We start from the raw sequence: 14,438 nt of genomic DNA on the forward strand, positions 1-14,438 counted from the left end.
GGAGGTTTGGTTGTAATCGCAGGTTGCCGACGAAAAGTCAGGCAGCGAGCGCTGCGAGCCGTTACGGAGAGTTCTGGCGGACCCGGCATCGTTATCCGGCCCCCCCTCGTTTGAGCACCAAGCAATGCCGGACCACCGACGACACTGACGATGCGTTGTTGTTGCGTGCGCCATCTGCGATGCACTCGACCATGCATCAGATCCAACATACCACAAGGCTAGAGCTACAGATACGGACCGTCACCCGAGATACTACTACGTGATTTAAATTTAAATAGGGAATCCAAAGAGCGCGAGGCGTGAGATGGGACAACATGTGGCAGATGCCCGCTTGGTGGCATTACTAGCTCTACTCCTACGCGCGCTTCATTGGTGGCCGCAAGGGTTTACCGGCCGATCCATTGCTCGTTGCTGATGCGCGGCGCGAGGTCCCAGAGCCCGACTTCGACGACTTGTTGCTCGACACCGAGCTGCCGGCGTATTCCGGCGGCCCAGTGCTCGCCTTGCGGCGCTGGGACTGGAACGACTGCCAGGACGCAGGGACGCCAGCGACGGCGTGTGAGCGAGCGGGCGACGTTCCCCGCCCGTCCTCGCTTCCTTCTCGCGACGACAGGCGCCGCGTCCGTGTGCTCGGGCTGAGCGCGAGCGTCGCCACGTCCTTGAACAGGTCGGAGGACGACTCGCCCCGCAACAGCGCCGGTCGGGCTGGGGGCGACAGCGAAGAGGATGACCCGCGCGGTACATCGCTGCTCGTGTGGCTGGACCGCGTCTGGTTGGACGCATATGAATCTCCGCGAGTGATGCCTGGTCGCGCCGAGATGCGCCGTGATGGAGACGGTAGCGGGACGAATCTGCGTCCGTGTCAGCAGAACTCCACCTCGATCCGGCACCAGACACTCACAACGCGCCGACGTTCGCCTCGTCATGGGCACGATCGTAGTTGCGCTCTCCCCGCTGGTCTCCGGACTGGTCCCGCCTATATCCCAGATGGTACGCTGCGAGCTGGTCACCATGTGCCGCGGCGTTGCGCAGCGCATTCATCTCCGTGTTGCTGGGCGGCGGGGCACCAGCCTGCAAGTTGATCGTGGCCATGCTGTCGGACGGCCGGCTTGGTTTCGACGTGGCTGCCTCAACGTCCGACCTGTGTCGTAACGAAGATGGTGCGTACACCGAGTCTGGGGGGGTCTGCGTCTCCGACGTGCCAGAGGAAACCCGGCTGAAGCGCTTCCGCGTAGTAAATGACCCATGTGGCGCCAACGACCCATTGTTCTTGACCCTCGGCCCAGAGCGCTGCATCCACGTCGGGGCGGCAGGCTCCGAAACAGTAGTGGTCGCCAGGGGCCCGCCGCCGAGAAGAATCCCGTAGTTTGTGCGCGAGTTGGCGGCGTGGGCAGCGCCTGCGTCTGGTGCGCGCGCCGACGCGCCGACGCCATAGTCGAAATGTATAGTCCTCCTCTCGCGTGGACGCACGCTCCGAGAGTTAGCTTGCGCGTCTCGCGAGCCAACAGCACACGAGCACGTGTTCCAAGGCGGCTCTGAGCGCGTCGAGCACACACACGACGCAGTGTCGTTGAAATCCGCATCGGCGCCGAGGCGTGTTGGCGCACGGTTGCGGTTGAACGGCGGGACTGCCACGACGGCATACTGTCCCGCGAGGGTATCGCGGGGGAGCGGCGCGACCTGGTCGAGCTTCTCCGACGAGTCACCCGAGCCCGACGAGCCGCCAGGGGACGCGGTACGCCCCGTTCCACCACCACCACCGCCGACGCCGCCGACGCCGCCACCATCGCGACCCGGGGCTGTGAGCACCGGCTGTGGCGAGTGCTGCGGTGGCCGTGGGGTCAGGCTCGCCGACGTTGCGCCCGAGTGTGCGGCGTGCGCGTGCGTGTGCGCTACATGCGCCGCACGCGACAGCGCATGGGCGGACACGAAGCGCGGCCGGGTGTGAGCGGTCTCTGGCGACCCGCGCACCCCTCCGGCGCCGCGTGACCCCGACCCGCGCGACCCCGAGGCCTTGGACGTCGATCCCTTCGAACCTGACCCCTTTGAACCGGATCCCCTCGACCCCGAGCCTCTTGAGCGCGCGTCATTGTCATTATCCGACAGCTCGTCGCTGGAATCCGTTCGCTGGAGGGTACTTTCCACGACGATCGGCTGCGGCTGGAGCAGTTTAATCTCGGCACCCTTGTCAAACGACGACTGGTGCGAGTCTGATTCTGACGCCGACACGCGCCCGGCCGACTCGGACGCCGAGCTGAGCGACGAGAGGTTGTTGACCTCGATGCTCGAGGCCGACGAGAGGGTGACGCCGTCCGACTCGGCCGACGCCGGCGTGGTGGACAGCGAGCGCTCGAAGCGGGGCACGAGGCTCTCTGCGCTCGTCTCGTCGTCGTCTGCGTCTGGGCGCGGTTGTGCAGGGCGGATTTTCGGTCGGCGCGGCGCGGCGGCCTCGTCATTCGTGTTGGGGATGAGGCGTAGCGGCCCGAGCTCGGGCTCAGCGAGGCGCGGGGAGAGCAGGGGTGCGCCGCGCGACCCGGCGCGCACGACACCCGGGCGCACGAGAGTGAAGAATGTCCGCGCGGTGCCCGGCGACTCGAGCGGCGCGCGCGACGACAAGGGCGACGCGCTCCCCGCTTCGGCGTGCACGCTACTCGGTGGCGACGACAGCGGCGGGTCGGGCGAGTCGACCGGCACGGTGGGGGGCATTATTGTTGCAAGTGGGCCGCCATCGGCGGGTGGGTCGGGTGGGGCGGGGCGGGGAGGGCAGTGGCGACGGGGGTTGGGTGGGGGAGTGTTGTCGAGCTGGCGATGTAGCGAGCAGAGTTGGGTGTCCTTGTTGCTCGCTGTCGCCGCGGTGTGAGTGAGTAAAGTGGTATTGTTCACTAGATGGGCACGAGATGCACAAATGTTGGAGTGGGAGACGCCGGGCCGCGGCACGCCAGTGCATGCTCCTTCCTACATAAGCTCCTATTCTGCTCCTTGTTGGGCCGAAACTAGCGCGCAACCTGTCCCGAGGCCAGACACCATGTCGTCATGGAGCGAGGATGGCCTGCGCTGGTCGGAACTAAAAGGGGGGCTGGGCTGGGGACAGTGGTGTGTGGGCCTCGTCCGCTGGCTCGCTCATTCTACCCTAGTGCCCTGCTGGCTACTACCCTGTTATGTTGTGCAAGGTCGTACACGACGACTCGTCATACTGAGTGAGCTGCTGGTGCCACAGTGCTTCTTGGGGCGACGATCGCTGGCGCCACGAACCAACGCTGGCACGCACGGACCATGGGCCCTCGACAGCAGTCAGTCGCCAGACGGCCGAGCGCCGAGCCAGCCATCCAGCCAGATCAGATGCCTGTCCGTTCCCCTGGCATGTGGCCTGCCTGTCGATCGTCCCGAGCGTCGCGCTACGCTACACTGGGTCGTGTGAGCAATGCAAACCAGCTCCAAGCTCCATCCTGGCCGATGTCCGTCAGAACAGTCGCTGCGACCCGCTACCTCGCGTCAGTGTCGAGGTCGCACGACTGGTTCGTAGCACGCCGTCTCAAGGGCACATTGTCCTTGGCCTCAACCCCAACACATCATGCTAGCTGTGTACGTATCTCAAGGCACCACTTGCGATCCTGAGAACCATTCCAGCGATCCCAGCGATCCAGTGGATCGCGTGTCGCGGCATGAAACGTAGAGTAAGATCAGTCCGTCCCAATTCCTTGTCAGAGCAACAAGTCGTCGCGACTCCTACACCCCTGCACCCCCTCGAGCCCACAAAGAAAACGTCACAGGCATATCTCTACCAACACGCTCAACACACACTAGACACGACGACGGTGCGTACAATGAAAAAAATAATAAGCTTCATTTCGGGACCGGAGCGAGCCGCAGTGGACGAGAGAGGGTGGGACTGAGAGATGTGGCATGGGTCAGGCCGGAGGAGCGAGGTGGAAAGGACACGTGCGGGGTTAGGAGGGGAACGGAGGGTACGAGAGATGCTAGAGCGCAGGGGGCATCGCTGCATGGCCGGGCGTCTACTGGCCGCGCTTCTTAAGGTTGGTCGAGAGCTGGGGGGTGGGGGTTAGCGGCGAGCTCGTTGTCTACTCCAACTCGACTCACCCATTCCAGACCCTCGTAGAGACCGTCACCCGAGGTGGCGCACGCGGCCTGGATGTACCACTGGCGCTGGCGGAGCGAGTGGAGGCCAAGCTTGTCGGTGATGTCGGCAGCGTTCATGGCGTTGGGGAGATCCTGTAGACGTGTCAGCGCGGCAATCGCCACGTAGGGCTGGTCAGTGCAGCAGCGGCGAGGAGCGAAGCGGCGTGTGCAGCGCAGAGCAGCGTTTCTGGGGCAAGTGCTGTGGGTCATGTTCCCTGCGAGTCGAGCTCGCCACCTGCTGCTGCAGCAGTCTGCTTGCGTCGTGCTTGCTACCTCGCCGCCAGCTGACCAATTACCAGTCAACTCACCTGCTTGTTGGCGAAGACAAGGAGGAGAGCGTCGCGGAGCTCGTCCTCACTCAACATGCGCTGGACTTTTTGTCGTCAGCATTCAATGCCCAATTCCGAGATCCACGCTCTACTCACGCTCCTCGCGGGCCTCGGTGATACGCTCACGGTCGTTCGAGTCAACGACGAAGATGATACCCTGGGTGTTCTGGAAGTCTTGTGTCTGTTAGCGACTGCCGCGATAACGCTCAAGGCGGCTCCACTGGCCTGTTGCCACTCACAGTGCCTCCAGAGGGGACGGATCTTGTCCTGTCCTCCGACGTCCCAGACGGTGAACGAGATGTTCTTGTACTCGACAGTCTCGACGTTGAAGCCTGGGGAGGATGTTAGTATGACGTCGGTTGGTCAGGCTTCTCTTCCCCGGGCGCTACGCGTTGTCCGTGGGCGAGCTGCAGCGGCGTTCGCTGGCTGGCAGCTGCAGCTCGGCCCACAGCAGCACTGGGCAGCAGCGCGCGCACATGCGACTGGTGGCTTGGGTCGCGGCGCCTGGAGAAGGAGAAGGGTGCGAGCAATGCCCTCGCGTGCGGCCTACTCACCAATGGTGGGGATGGTCGTGACAATCTCGCCGAGCTTGAGCTTGTAGAGGATGGTGGTCTTACCGGCGGCGTCGAGACCGACCATGAGGATACCTGCGCGGATGGTTAGCGGCTGTGCGTGTCCGGGCGGGGTGCTCGGTGCGGGGGTGAAAAGTGGCGCGGCACGGCGGCGAGAGCAGGCCGGCCGCGCGCGTGGCCTCGGCATAGCTGGGAGCCGCTAGCGCGCGCTCTCGAGCAGAGCAGGTGTGTCGAGCGCGCGCGGCAGAGAAAAGTGACGACGCGCGCGCGCGCGTTGGACACAAAAGCCAGCGTTGGACCACGCCGACACCCCCGCACTGATTGGGCCGAGGAGACACGACACGCACGCATCTCCTTCTTGCCGAAGAGGCCGGAGAGGAGGCGGGAGACGGAGAGACCCATTGTTGGTTTGTTGTTGGGTGTTGAGGAAAGGGTGGATTAAGGATGAAAGAGATTGAGGAGGAAGAAGTAGTAGTAGGTGGGTGTTGGTGGTGGTGCGTGGTGGTGGTGGTAGGTGGGATGGCGTGCGGCGTGGAGGGTGTGCTTGGTGGTTGGTGGTGTGGGTGGACGGGGCGGGGGTGCTGGCTGGCTCGGTGCGGTGCACTGGCTGGGCCGTGGGTGCAGCAGGCCTGCCCAGCTGGCGTGTCAGCCTGGCTGGCTGGCTTGTTGGCTTGCGGTGCGGTCAGTAGGCGTGTCGACTGGCTGGCGTGGCACAAATCTCAGGGACCAAAGTTGGTATTGAGCAGGCAGGCAGGCGTGGGCAACGGGCGCGCACACGGCCAGTCGGCCGGCCTCCTTGCCAGCCAGCAACACTCTTACCCAGCGGCTATGCATGCACCCCGCCGCCTCTCTCTACCTCGCTTGCTCCCATGCGCGCATGAGAGCAGCAGCAGCATCCGGTCCCCGCCCCGCCCCGCAAAGTGCAGGTCTCCCGTGTCCCCTCTAGCCCCCGCCGCGCCTTTTTACAGACGCGTCCTTGGGTCTGCTAAAAACCAGGGTCCAGAAAATCCCGAGACCACGCGTCGTGTGGCACTCGGCAGGCGGGCGGCACCCGTGCATCTACAGTGCCAGGCGACAATAACAGTCTCGACGACGGCGTACAGAACATAACTAGGCGCGAGCAAGCAAACACATAGTCCAGCGTAGCTAGCTAGCTTAGGCAGATGGCTTGGTGCCGGCAGAAGCAGGCGACACGTCGGCAGCAGGCGTGGCAGCGGCGGCAGCTGGGGCGGAAGCAGGCGCAGCAGCAGTGCCGCCCACAGCGTACCCGCTGGCAGCAGCGGGGGCCGAGGGGGTGTGAGCGGCACCGGCACCGGCAGCACCAGTGGCACCAGTAGCGTCAGTGACGGGCGTCGTCTGCGTCGTGTCAGCTAGCATGTTCGACGTGGCGGCGGTCCGAGCGGCAACAACGACGGTGCGACGTGGCAGCGAGCAGCTCACGGCCATCGGCGAGTCGCGCCCGCCCGTGTTGCTCGTGGCGCCGCGCGGCCGGCCTTCGGCCGACCTCGCGCATACTCACACCAAGCTGCTTGTCGACCGCCAAACGGGCCGACTCGAGCGCCGCCCCAGCCTGCGAGAAGAGGCCCGGCTTGTCCGCCGTCGCCGTCTGGCTGTCGATCGTGGCGCCGAGCTGCGTCCAGCCAGACTGTGGGGGTTAGCGGGTGCGAGGTGGGGTGGGGGCGAGGGGTGAGAGGGAGGGGGGCGGAGGTGTGACGCTGATGCCAGTGGTACCGTGGTCTTCTGACCACGGCTTATCTTATCCGACGGAGATGGCGGGTGGACAACCACAACGCGTGCACCACCACCACCACCACCACCACCACCACCACCACCACCACCACCAACACCGTAGGCCCTACTCCCAGCCACCTCTGACGACCGCTCGCTCCGCTCGCTGCGCTCACCTTCAAGCTCCCAACACCATAGTCGAACATGCCCTTGGCGCGCTGCGACAGGTCCTGCTGCTGTGTCGGCGGCGCGGCAGCGGCGCCCTCGCCGAGGCCGACGCGCGAGACGGCGTCTGGGCCGCCGGCCTCGGTGCCTGCGGCGGGCTTGGTCTGGCGTGTCAGCGCGTGTCGTCGTCGGGCAGCGAGCCGTCCACGGTCCACGGTCCACGCGGAATAACCGCCTCCGCGACCGCTCGCTCGCTGCGCTCGCGCACTCGCGCACCACTCACATCCCAGCTCTCCTTCCACTCCTTGCCCTTGGCGTACGCGGCGTCCGTGTACGGCTTGCTCGCCGCCTGCGCCTTCTCGACGTACGGGCGCGCGTTGTCAATGTACTAAGGCGAGGGTTAGCGTTAGCGAGTCGTCGAGTGGGTCCCGCCGTAGGCAGGCGAGGTGAGCTGGCGTGCGGCGGCGCCACTACCAGCCAGCTTCATCCCCGCCCGCCCCCACACAGCACCCCACTCACCGGCTTGGCGAGGTCGCGCGCCTTGTCGAGGATGGAGCCCTGGCCACCGGCGGCGCCGGCGCCAGTTCCGGCGCCAGCAGCTCCCACGCTCGCTGTTGGCTCGGGCACGCCGACGGGCGCAGGCGCGGGGGGTGTTGGCTTGACGGGGTCGGACATGTCTGTGTGTGTGTGCGGGGCTGGCTGGTGGGCTGTGGCGCACTGTCTGGTCTGGATGATGGATGGCAAGTAATGTCAAGCAACTTGCATCGTCGTTCGTCTACCACCTCACTGGCCACTCACTGGCTCACCGTGGTGGCCTTGAAACAGGGCACTCACTCTGGCGGGAGTGGCGACATGACGACGGTGCGACATGCGGCACACTGCGGCGACACCCCAAACTCAATCATGACGGCATGAATTGGGCCGCCGTCACGCACGACGCACATTGGGCAGATTATTACAACCAGTTGCAGTAATTAACCCAACCAGGCAAATCAATCCAATCAATCCATGCAATTACAATCCTCTATGTATGCGGGCGTACAGTTACTCTACTGGGTGGAGTGGAACGCGTCGAGCACGCGGCGCACCTCGCGTCCGTTGGGCGAGTCGCCGCCCGTGGTCCAGTGAACAGGCGAGCGGTCAAAGCCGTTGAACGTCGAGGCCGCGCAGAGCGTGTACGCGCCCATCTCGCCCCATCCGATCCAGTCGCCGACCTCGACGCCGCGCGGCAGGTGGACGAGCGAGCGGACGCAGTCGATCGAGTCGCACGTCGGGCCCCACACGCTCGCGCGCTCGTTGTCGGCGTACCCCAGCTGCAGGGTCAGGTCGGTCGGCAGCTGCACGTTCGGCGGCGGGGGGAACGCCGGGCGCGCGGCGGCTGGCGCGGGCGCGTTGCCGATCGTCAGAGGGTACGGGTGCACAATCTGGTGGTCGAACATGATGCAGTTGAACGAGCCGTACACGCCGTCGTTGATGTAGTACATGACCTCTGGGCTGTCCTCGGCGCCTGCTGGCGCCGGGGTGGCAGCGGGCGCGGCGTCGAGAGCCTTGCGACGGGCAATGATGCTGGTCGCGAGGGTGAACGCGCTCGAGACGAGGAAGCGTCCAGGCTCAGCGATGACGCGCACGCCCTCGTCCTCGGGGAAGTAGAGGTCGAGGCTCTCACGAACAACCTCGGACATGTCGGCAAACGTCTCGCGCTCGAAGCCGCCGCCAATGTCGAGGAACTTGAAGTCGTAGCCGACCTTCTCGGCCATGCCAAACACCTTCTTGGCGCGCCAGACGGCGTCGGCGAACTGGGCCTTGTCTTTGCACCCCGAGCCGACGTGGAAGCTCACGCCGATGACGTTGAGGTCGAGCGACTTGGCGAGGGCAAGCAGCGACGCGCACGTGTCGAGGGGCGCGCCAAACTTGAGGCCGAGGCGGCAGAGCGACTTGGAGTCGTCGGTGAGGATGCGGAGCACGAGCTTGGCGCCGGGGTGCGCGCGCTTGATCTTGTGCAGCTCGTCGGCATTGTCAAACGTCATCATGTCGACGCCGGCGTTGGCCGCGGCGCGGATAAACGACGCCGGCTTGCACGGGTTGGCAAAGATGACCCTGTCGGCGGCCGGGGCCGAGGGGAGCGCGAGCACGGCGTTGAACTCGGCGACGGACGCGCAGTCAAACGACGTGCCGAGCAGCGAGAGCAGGTGCAGGACCATCGGGCTGGGGTTGCACTTGACGGCGTAGAAGAGCTCGACGCGGTCGCCGATCGGCGAGCGGCGCCACGTCTGCACCGCGTCGTAGACGGCGCCGAGGTCGGCCGCGAAGAAGGCGCTCTCGTCGTGCCCTGCCTCGGCGGCCTCCATGCGCTGGGCGACGATCTCGTCGACGAGCGCGTGGACCGCAGCGTCGGACACGGGCGTGGCGAGCACGTCGTGCGCAGGGCGCGCGGCGCGCACAGGCGGGTTGAGGCGCAGGCGCGGCGCCGACTCTGGAGCAGGCTCAAGCGCGCGGCCAAGCTCCGCTGCCGAGCTGGCACCGGCGCGGGGGACGGCCGCAGCAGCGCTGTCGTCCCACGGCTGCGTGCGCACGACGCCAACGCGCCGCCGTGTCGTCTCGGTGAGGGTGCTGCTCATTGTGTGCTGGGGTGTGTCGTGAGTCGTGTGTTGGGCCGCCGTCTCGGGAGATCGGGCCACCTTTTAAGTCAGCAAACGTGAGGGGTTTGTGGGCGGCGAGCGAGCTACAAACAGCTGCAGCAGCAGCAGCATGCGCATGCTGCTGCTTCGTGCACAGCGTCCCGGCGAGGGGTTTGTGTAAACAACACCAAGAGCGTGGTTTCTCGCCGCGAGCAATCTAGTCGCCCTCGCCATCGCGCGCGCTGTTGGCCACCACAAAAATCACTCAGGCTAGTGCCCGACCGACACACGACCAGCCCACACACACCAACCCATCACTCACAGTCAGGGTGCCGTAAAGCGACGCTTGAAGGGGAGACGACGGCAGCTCGGCGGGGGGAGCCTGAGCCTTTTACAACAGTCCGGATACCAATGCACGGGTGGTATGGTGAACTGCGAAGAGGATCAAATCGCTCATCGGGGAGGGAGAGGGGTGGTGGTGGTGGGGGTGGCTCACAGCCACAGTGACGACGGGAGTATTCGCCACACCCTACAGCAACAGCACAATGACGACTCGACGAAAATTGCCACGCGACCACGCGACCTACCAGCTACCTTTGGCACCTCCAAGCGACGAGTGTGGCTCCTCGCCTGGTAGCCGCTCGCCTCGCATTCGCCGTCGACCACCACCACAACAAACCACTCATTGTGGCACCACACTCCCCAGCACATCATCGACACAACCCCGAACACGCCCCCGTGGCCCCATGCACCCCATGCACCCCATGCGCCCCCACCCCGCGTCACCGCGTCATCACCACACCCATGCCATGTCCAAAGCTACAGCAAAACTAAAACAGAGGCTAGCTAACAGTCGTCCAACAACGAGCACATCGAGCAGTAGCAGCACATCGAGCAGCACCCTCCGGATTGATCTAAATTTTGTACACCAACAACCACAACTACCGACACGATCCCGGCAACAGCGGCGTCCCCTAGTTCTTCTTGTCCAGGTTGGAGATGGCCGAGTGCGTCTTGATCTGCAGCGCGCCCTCCATAGAGTACTTGCCCTGGCCCTTGTGCGTGTACAGGTTGGGCGTGGGAAGCTTGTTGTTGATGACAACGTCAAAGTGGATACGCGCATTCTTCTTGTCGCCGCGCTTGGCGTACAGACGGCCGAGCTCGTAGTGGTTGTGGAACAGCATCCAGTGGTCCAGGCGCACCTGGGGCGACGCGGCAATGACCTTCTTGAAGTCGGCCTCGGCGCCAGCGTCGAGCTGTGCGTCGGTGGGAGCGCCCGGGGACACGCGCAGCGCGTCGGCCGTGGCCTCGACAGGCTGGTAGCGCGAGATGAACTGGCACACACCGCGGAGGAAGTGGCCGAGAACGTAGTCGTCCCAGTACTGCACACCGTTGCCGTACGTCTCGGGAGACTGGCTCTCGAGGTCCTCGAGGGCGGCAGTGATGCGGGGGATCCAGATGTCGACAAGCAGACGCTTGGGAGCGTGGCCGATAAGGCCAAAGCTGTACGACAGCTCCATGGCGGGGAGGAACAGGTAGTTGCCCTGGGCGAGGTACTTGCGGCCCTTGCGGAGACACATCTTCTCGATGGGGAGCGACTTGCCAGCGAGCTTCTTGCCGAGCTTGGGGAGCTCGGCCATGAGCTCGAGAATGTTCGAGGTCGTAGCCTCGGGGTAACGCGGGTCGTCGGCGACCATCATCATGGCAGCAGCCGAAATGTAGGTGTACACTGCGCGCGACCAGTTGGACTCGGCACGGAGAATCTCGAAACACTGGCGAGCACCGTCGTACTGGGTCGTGATGAGGTAGTTGCAGCCGTAGTCCCAGAGACACATGTGCTGGACCTGGACATACTCGAGGTCGAGGTCGAGGGCCTTCTGGAGCGACTCGTTGGCGCGCTCGGGCTCGCACTGCGAGGTCATCAAACGGGCCTGGAAGTAGAGGAAGAAGATGCCGGTGGGGTAGCGGCCGAGGTTGTAGTTTACAATCTTGCGGGCCGTGGGGATGTCGACGTGCGACACGGGCATGAGGACGGAAATCACAAGGTGGAACACGAGGATGACCATGTCGCAAATGGGGCGACGGACACCCTCCGTCTCCTCGTTGTACGCCGGGAGGTCCGAGTTGGGCGACCAGCCACCAGCGGCCATGAGCGTCTTGAGCGCATAGTCACGGTCACCGAGGAAGCCGAAGACCTCGGCAACCTTGAGCACCTTGGCGGGCAGGAGCGACAGGATGAGGGCGCTGGTACCACTGCCGAGGAGCACACCGGAACGGAAGTCCATGTCGATGCTCTCGTCAAAGCCGTTCTTGTCGGCCTCGTCGAGGAACTGCTGGAGCGTCTTGTAGATGCCGTGCGCGGTACGCATGTTGAGCGCCTCGCGGATCAGGCCCATCCAGTCACCGCCTGCGACGATGGCAAGCACAGCCTTCATGAGGATACACTCGGCGTAACACAGCTCGGCGTGGAGCTCGAGCACCGTCATGGCCTTGACACGGGCGACAGCGTGGTTGGTACGAACCAGACCGCCGAGCTTGGAGAAGACCGACTCGGTGGGGTGGCGGAGGCTCGAGGCGATCGACGACGTCGACTTGGCAATGTCGAGCGCCGAGAGAAGGTCACTCGAGTCGAACGTCATCATACCCTTGAGCGCCGACAGGATAGTGTTACCGACCTGGAGGTACAGGTGGTTGTTGTCGGGGTCGCCTGCTCTGAGGCCGTCCTCGCACTCCTTCATCCTGCTCTCCAAGAAGAGACGGAGCACCTCACGGCAGAGGTCGAGGTCATGGGCGAGCACAGCGCCCTGGTTGATGTCTGCCGGGTCGCCGTGGTGGAACTCCTGGCGGATGGACATGCCCGTCGCCTTGTTACGGTTGAGCCTGGGGCCCTCGGTGGTGGCCACGACAGCAGCGGGGGGCAGCGGCGCGTTGCGCGCGGGGTGGACGTTGGCAGCTGCAACTGCTGCCTTGGCGTGGCCGTTCGAGTGCTTGCTCCTGCTGTTCTTGCGCCTGTGGCCGTGGCCGTAGCCGTGGTGCGACTCGTCGTCGGTGAAGCCACCCTCTTCGGGCGTGCCGTAGCCAATGTTCTCATCGTCGCTCTCAGTGTCACCCGTCGTCCAGCGCGAGTACAGAGTCGCGAGACGCGACGTGCTGTTGTTGCCCTGCGAGTTGGCGTAGATCTGGGCCGATGTCTGGGCCGACGACTGTCCAGGGAGGGGCTTCTTCTTCTGCTGCGATGGCGCCGCCGATCCGTTTGCGCCACCGTAGTTGTTGTAGCTTCTCTGCTGCACCGCGGCGGCGCCAGCAGCACCGGCAGCGACAGCGCCAGCACCGGCAGCGGCGTAGCCACCGTAGCTCTTCTGTTGGGTAGGCGAGGGGGGCGCGTTGAACTGCTGCGACGGCGACGTGCTGAAGCCGGTCGCGATCTTCTGGGTCGGCGACGCAGGGTATCCGTTGGCGCTGCTGAACTGGGAGCTGTTGCGGCTGACGGTCCGCACAGGGGTGGGGTTGATGACGGCGCCGGGGCCGGCGTTGACGTACCCCTGCTGCTGGCCGCCGACCTGCTGGTTGTAGCCGCCGTAGCCTCCCTGCTGGGCGAAGCGGGCGTTGTGCTCGTTGAGCGCGGCGACGGCGGCGTTGAGCGCGAGGACGGCCGCGTGCGGGTCGAGCGGCTGGCCGCCGGCGCCGGCGCCGTTGCCGTTGGAGAGCGAGATGCTGTTGTTGCGGTCCGACGTCTTCGAGTACGAGTACTTGCCGGTGCTGTCGCTAAAGTACTTGCCCGTGCTGTCGGACGCCGTCTTTGTCGGCGTCGAGTTGCCGCTCGTCGAGGGCGAGAACTTTGGTGGCGCGGTAGATGAGCGGCGGGCGGCACCACCACCGTTAGCCTTGTTCGGCGAGTTGATGGCTTCCTCGGCGGCCTCGAAACGGCCTGAACCAAAGTAGGACGAGAAGCCGCGCCTGAGGCTGGAGGGGGGTGGGGTCAGTCGCTGGTCTCGTCGCTCACTGCCATCGCTCGCCTCGTGCTCGCCATCGCGGCACTCACGTCACTGACAACTTCCTACGCGGGGGAGGACCGCCGCCAGGTGAGACCTGGCCGTAGTCGACCGGCGATGATACCTGCTGGGCCTTTGCTGTGCGCATTGTGGGTAATGTGCGGGGTTGACGTCTGTCGTCGCGTCTGTCGCGTCTGTCGTCGTCGCTGCTGCTGCTACTGCTGTCGCTGTCGCTGTCGCTGTTGCTGCTGGGTGGAGCGTTGACGTGCTGTAACTCTTGGGGGTGGGATAATCGGGCGGGGAGTTAGCCTGTCGGGGTGGCCTGGTATATGTGGATTGTCGGTTGCTACTTTGTGCCGCTGCTGTTGCCTACAATCCAGCCAGATGCAGGCACAACCGAGCAAAGTTGGCCGAGTGGATGGTGGATGGAGGCGGCGGCGGCGGCGCGGCAGCACGGCTGGCGGCACATTGCCCAAGGCGGCGGGCGCGCGGCGACGACGCACACCCCGGCCGAGTAAGCACGTCCTGGCGTTGGTGCGGTTTCGTCGCCTTGCAGCGCGCCCGCCCCAGCCCCGGCGGCAATGCAGCCACTGCCCAGCGCCGTACCGTACCCCGGTGGGGCACCCAAGACAGATAGGCAGCCAGCACGGCGCGCTAAGGGAAACAGCACCAAGGTGATGCGCACTAGCGTCGATTTTCGACTATCTGGGCAGAGGCCAGAGACACTCAACTCATTCTTCTGCCCGGACACCGTGAGACGAGACAGGACAGGCGATTCGGTCGGTCGGGCTAGGCGACATGCAGCAGCAGCAGCAGCAGCAGCTACAGTAGACGTTGATGGCTACCTGCTACCAGCTGCCATGGACGTGCTCAATGCTGCCCACCCCCACCCCATGC

At 64.9% G+C, this 14,438-nt stretch overlaps 5 protein-coding genes across 5 annotated transcripts; all 5 read right to left on the reverse strand.

Moving 5' to 3' along the window:
• Positions 1-190: 190 nt before the first annotated feature.
• Positions 191-2,746, reverse strand: LOC62_01G000694 (uncharacterized protein). Its single transcript, XM_062767156.1, has 2 exons — positions 902-2,746; positions 191-851 (listed from the first exon to the last, which is right to left on the reverse strand). Exons 1-2 carry the CDS (start codon positions 2,704-2,706, stop codon positions 356-358), a joined length of 2,301 nt encoding a protein of 766 aa, XP_062623140.1. The 5' UTR covers positions 2,707-2,746; the 3' UTR covers positions 191-355.
• Positions 2,747-3,749: 1,003 nt separating this feature from the next.
• On the reverse strand, positions 3,750-5,530 carry ARF (ADP-ribosylation factor). The gene is made up of 7 exons (XM_062767157.1): positions 5,386-5,530; positions 5,021-5,113; positions 4,706-4,798; positions 4,563-4,640; positions 4,446-4,510; positions 4,099-4,230; positions 3,750-4,046 (listed from the first exon to the last, which is right to left on the reverse strand). Exons 1-7 carry the CDS (start codon positions 5,438-5,440, stop codon positions 4,014-4,016), a joined length of 549 nt encoding a protein of 182 aa, XP_062623141.1. The 5' UTR covers positions 5,441-5,530; the 3' UTR covers positions 3,750-4,013.
• A 493-nt stretch (positions 5,531-6,023) lies between these two features.
• LOC62_01G000696 (uncharacterized protein) lies at positions 6,024-7,668 on the reverse strand. Its single transcript, XM_062767158.1, has 5 exons — positions 7,451-7,668; positions 7,215-7,319; positions 6,943-7,095; positions 6,558-6,683; positions 6,024-6,394 (listed from the first exon to the last, which is right to left on the reverse strand). Exons 1-5 carry the CDS (start codon positions 7,604-7,606, stop codon positions 6,194-6,196), a joined length of 741 nt encoding a protein of 246 aa, XP_062623142.1. The 5' UTR covers positions 7,607-7,668; the 3' UTR covers positions 6,024-6,193.
• A 312-nt stretch (positions 7,669-7,980) lies between these two features.
• On the reverse strand, positions 7,981-9,549 carry spe1 (Ornithine decarboxylase; the record flags this gene model as incomplete). Its single annotated transcript, XM_062767159.1, has 1 exon — positions 7,981-9,549. The coding sequence occupies one exon, from the start codon at positions 9,547-9,549 to the stop codon at positions 7,981-7,983; it is 1,569 nt and encodes a 522-aa protein (XP_062623143.1).
• Positions 9,550-10,337: 788 nt separating this feature from the next.
• Positions 10,338-13,910, reverse strand: ttc39b (Tetratricopeptide repeat protein 39B). The gene is made up of 2 exons (XM_062767160.1): positions 13,592-13,910; positions 10,338-13,512 (listed from the first exon to the last, which is right to left on the reverse strand). Exons 1-2 carry the CDS (start codon positions 13,687-13,689, stop codon positions 10,524-10,526), a joined length of 3,087 nt encoding a protein of 1,028 aa, XP_062623144.1. The 5' UTR covers positions 13,690-13,910; the 3' UTR covers positions 10,338-10,523.
• Between the last annotated feature and the right edge of the window lie 528 nt (positions 13,911-14,438).

Source organism: Vanrija pseudolonga, chromosome 1 (genome assembly GCF_020906515.1).
Source record: "Vanrija pseudolonga chromosome 1, complete sequence".
In the NCBI taxonomy this organism is placed as follows: Eukaryota; Fungi; Basidiomycota; class Tremellomycetes; order Trichosporonales; family Trichosporonaceae; genus Vanrija; species Vanrija pseudolonga.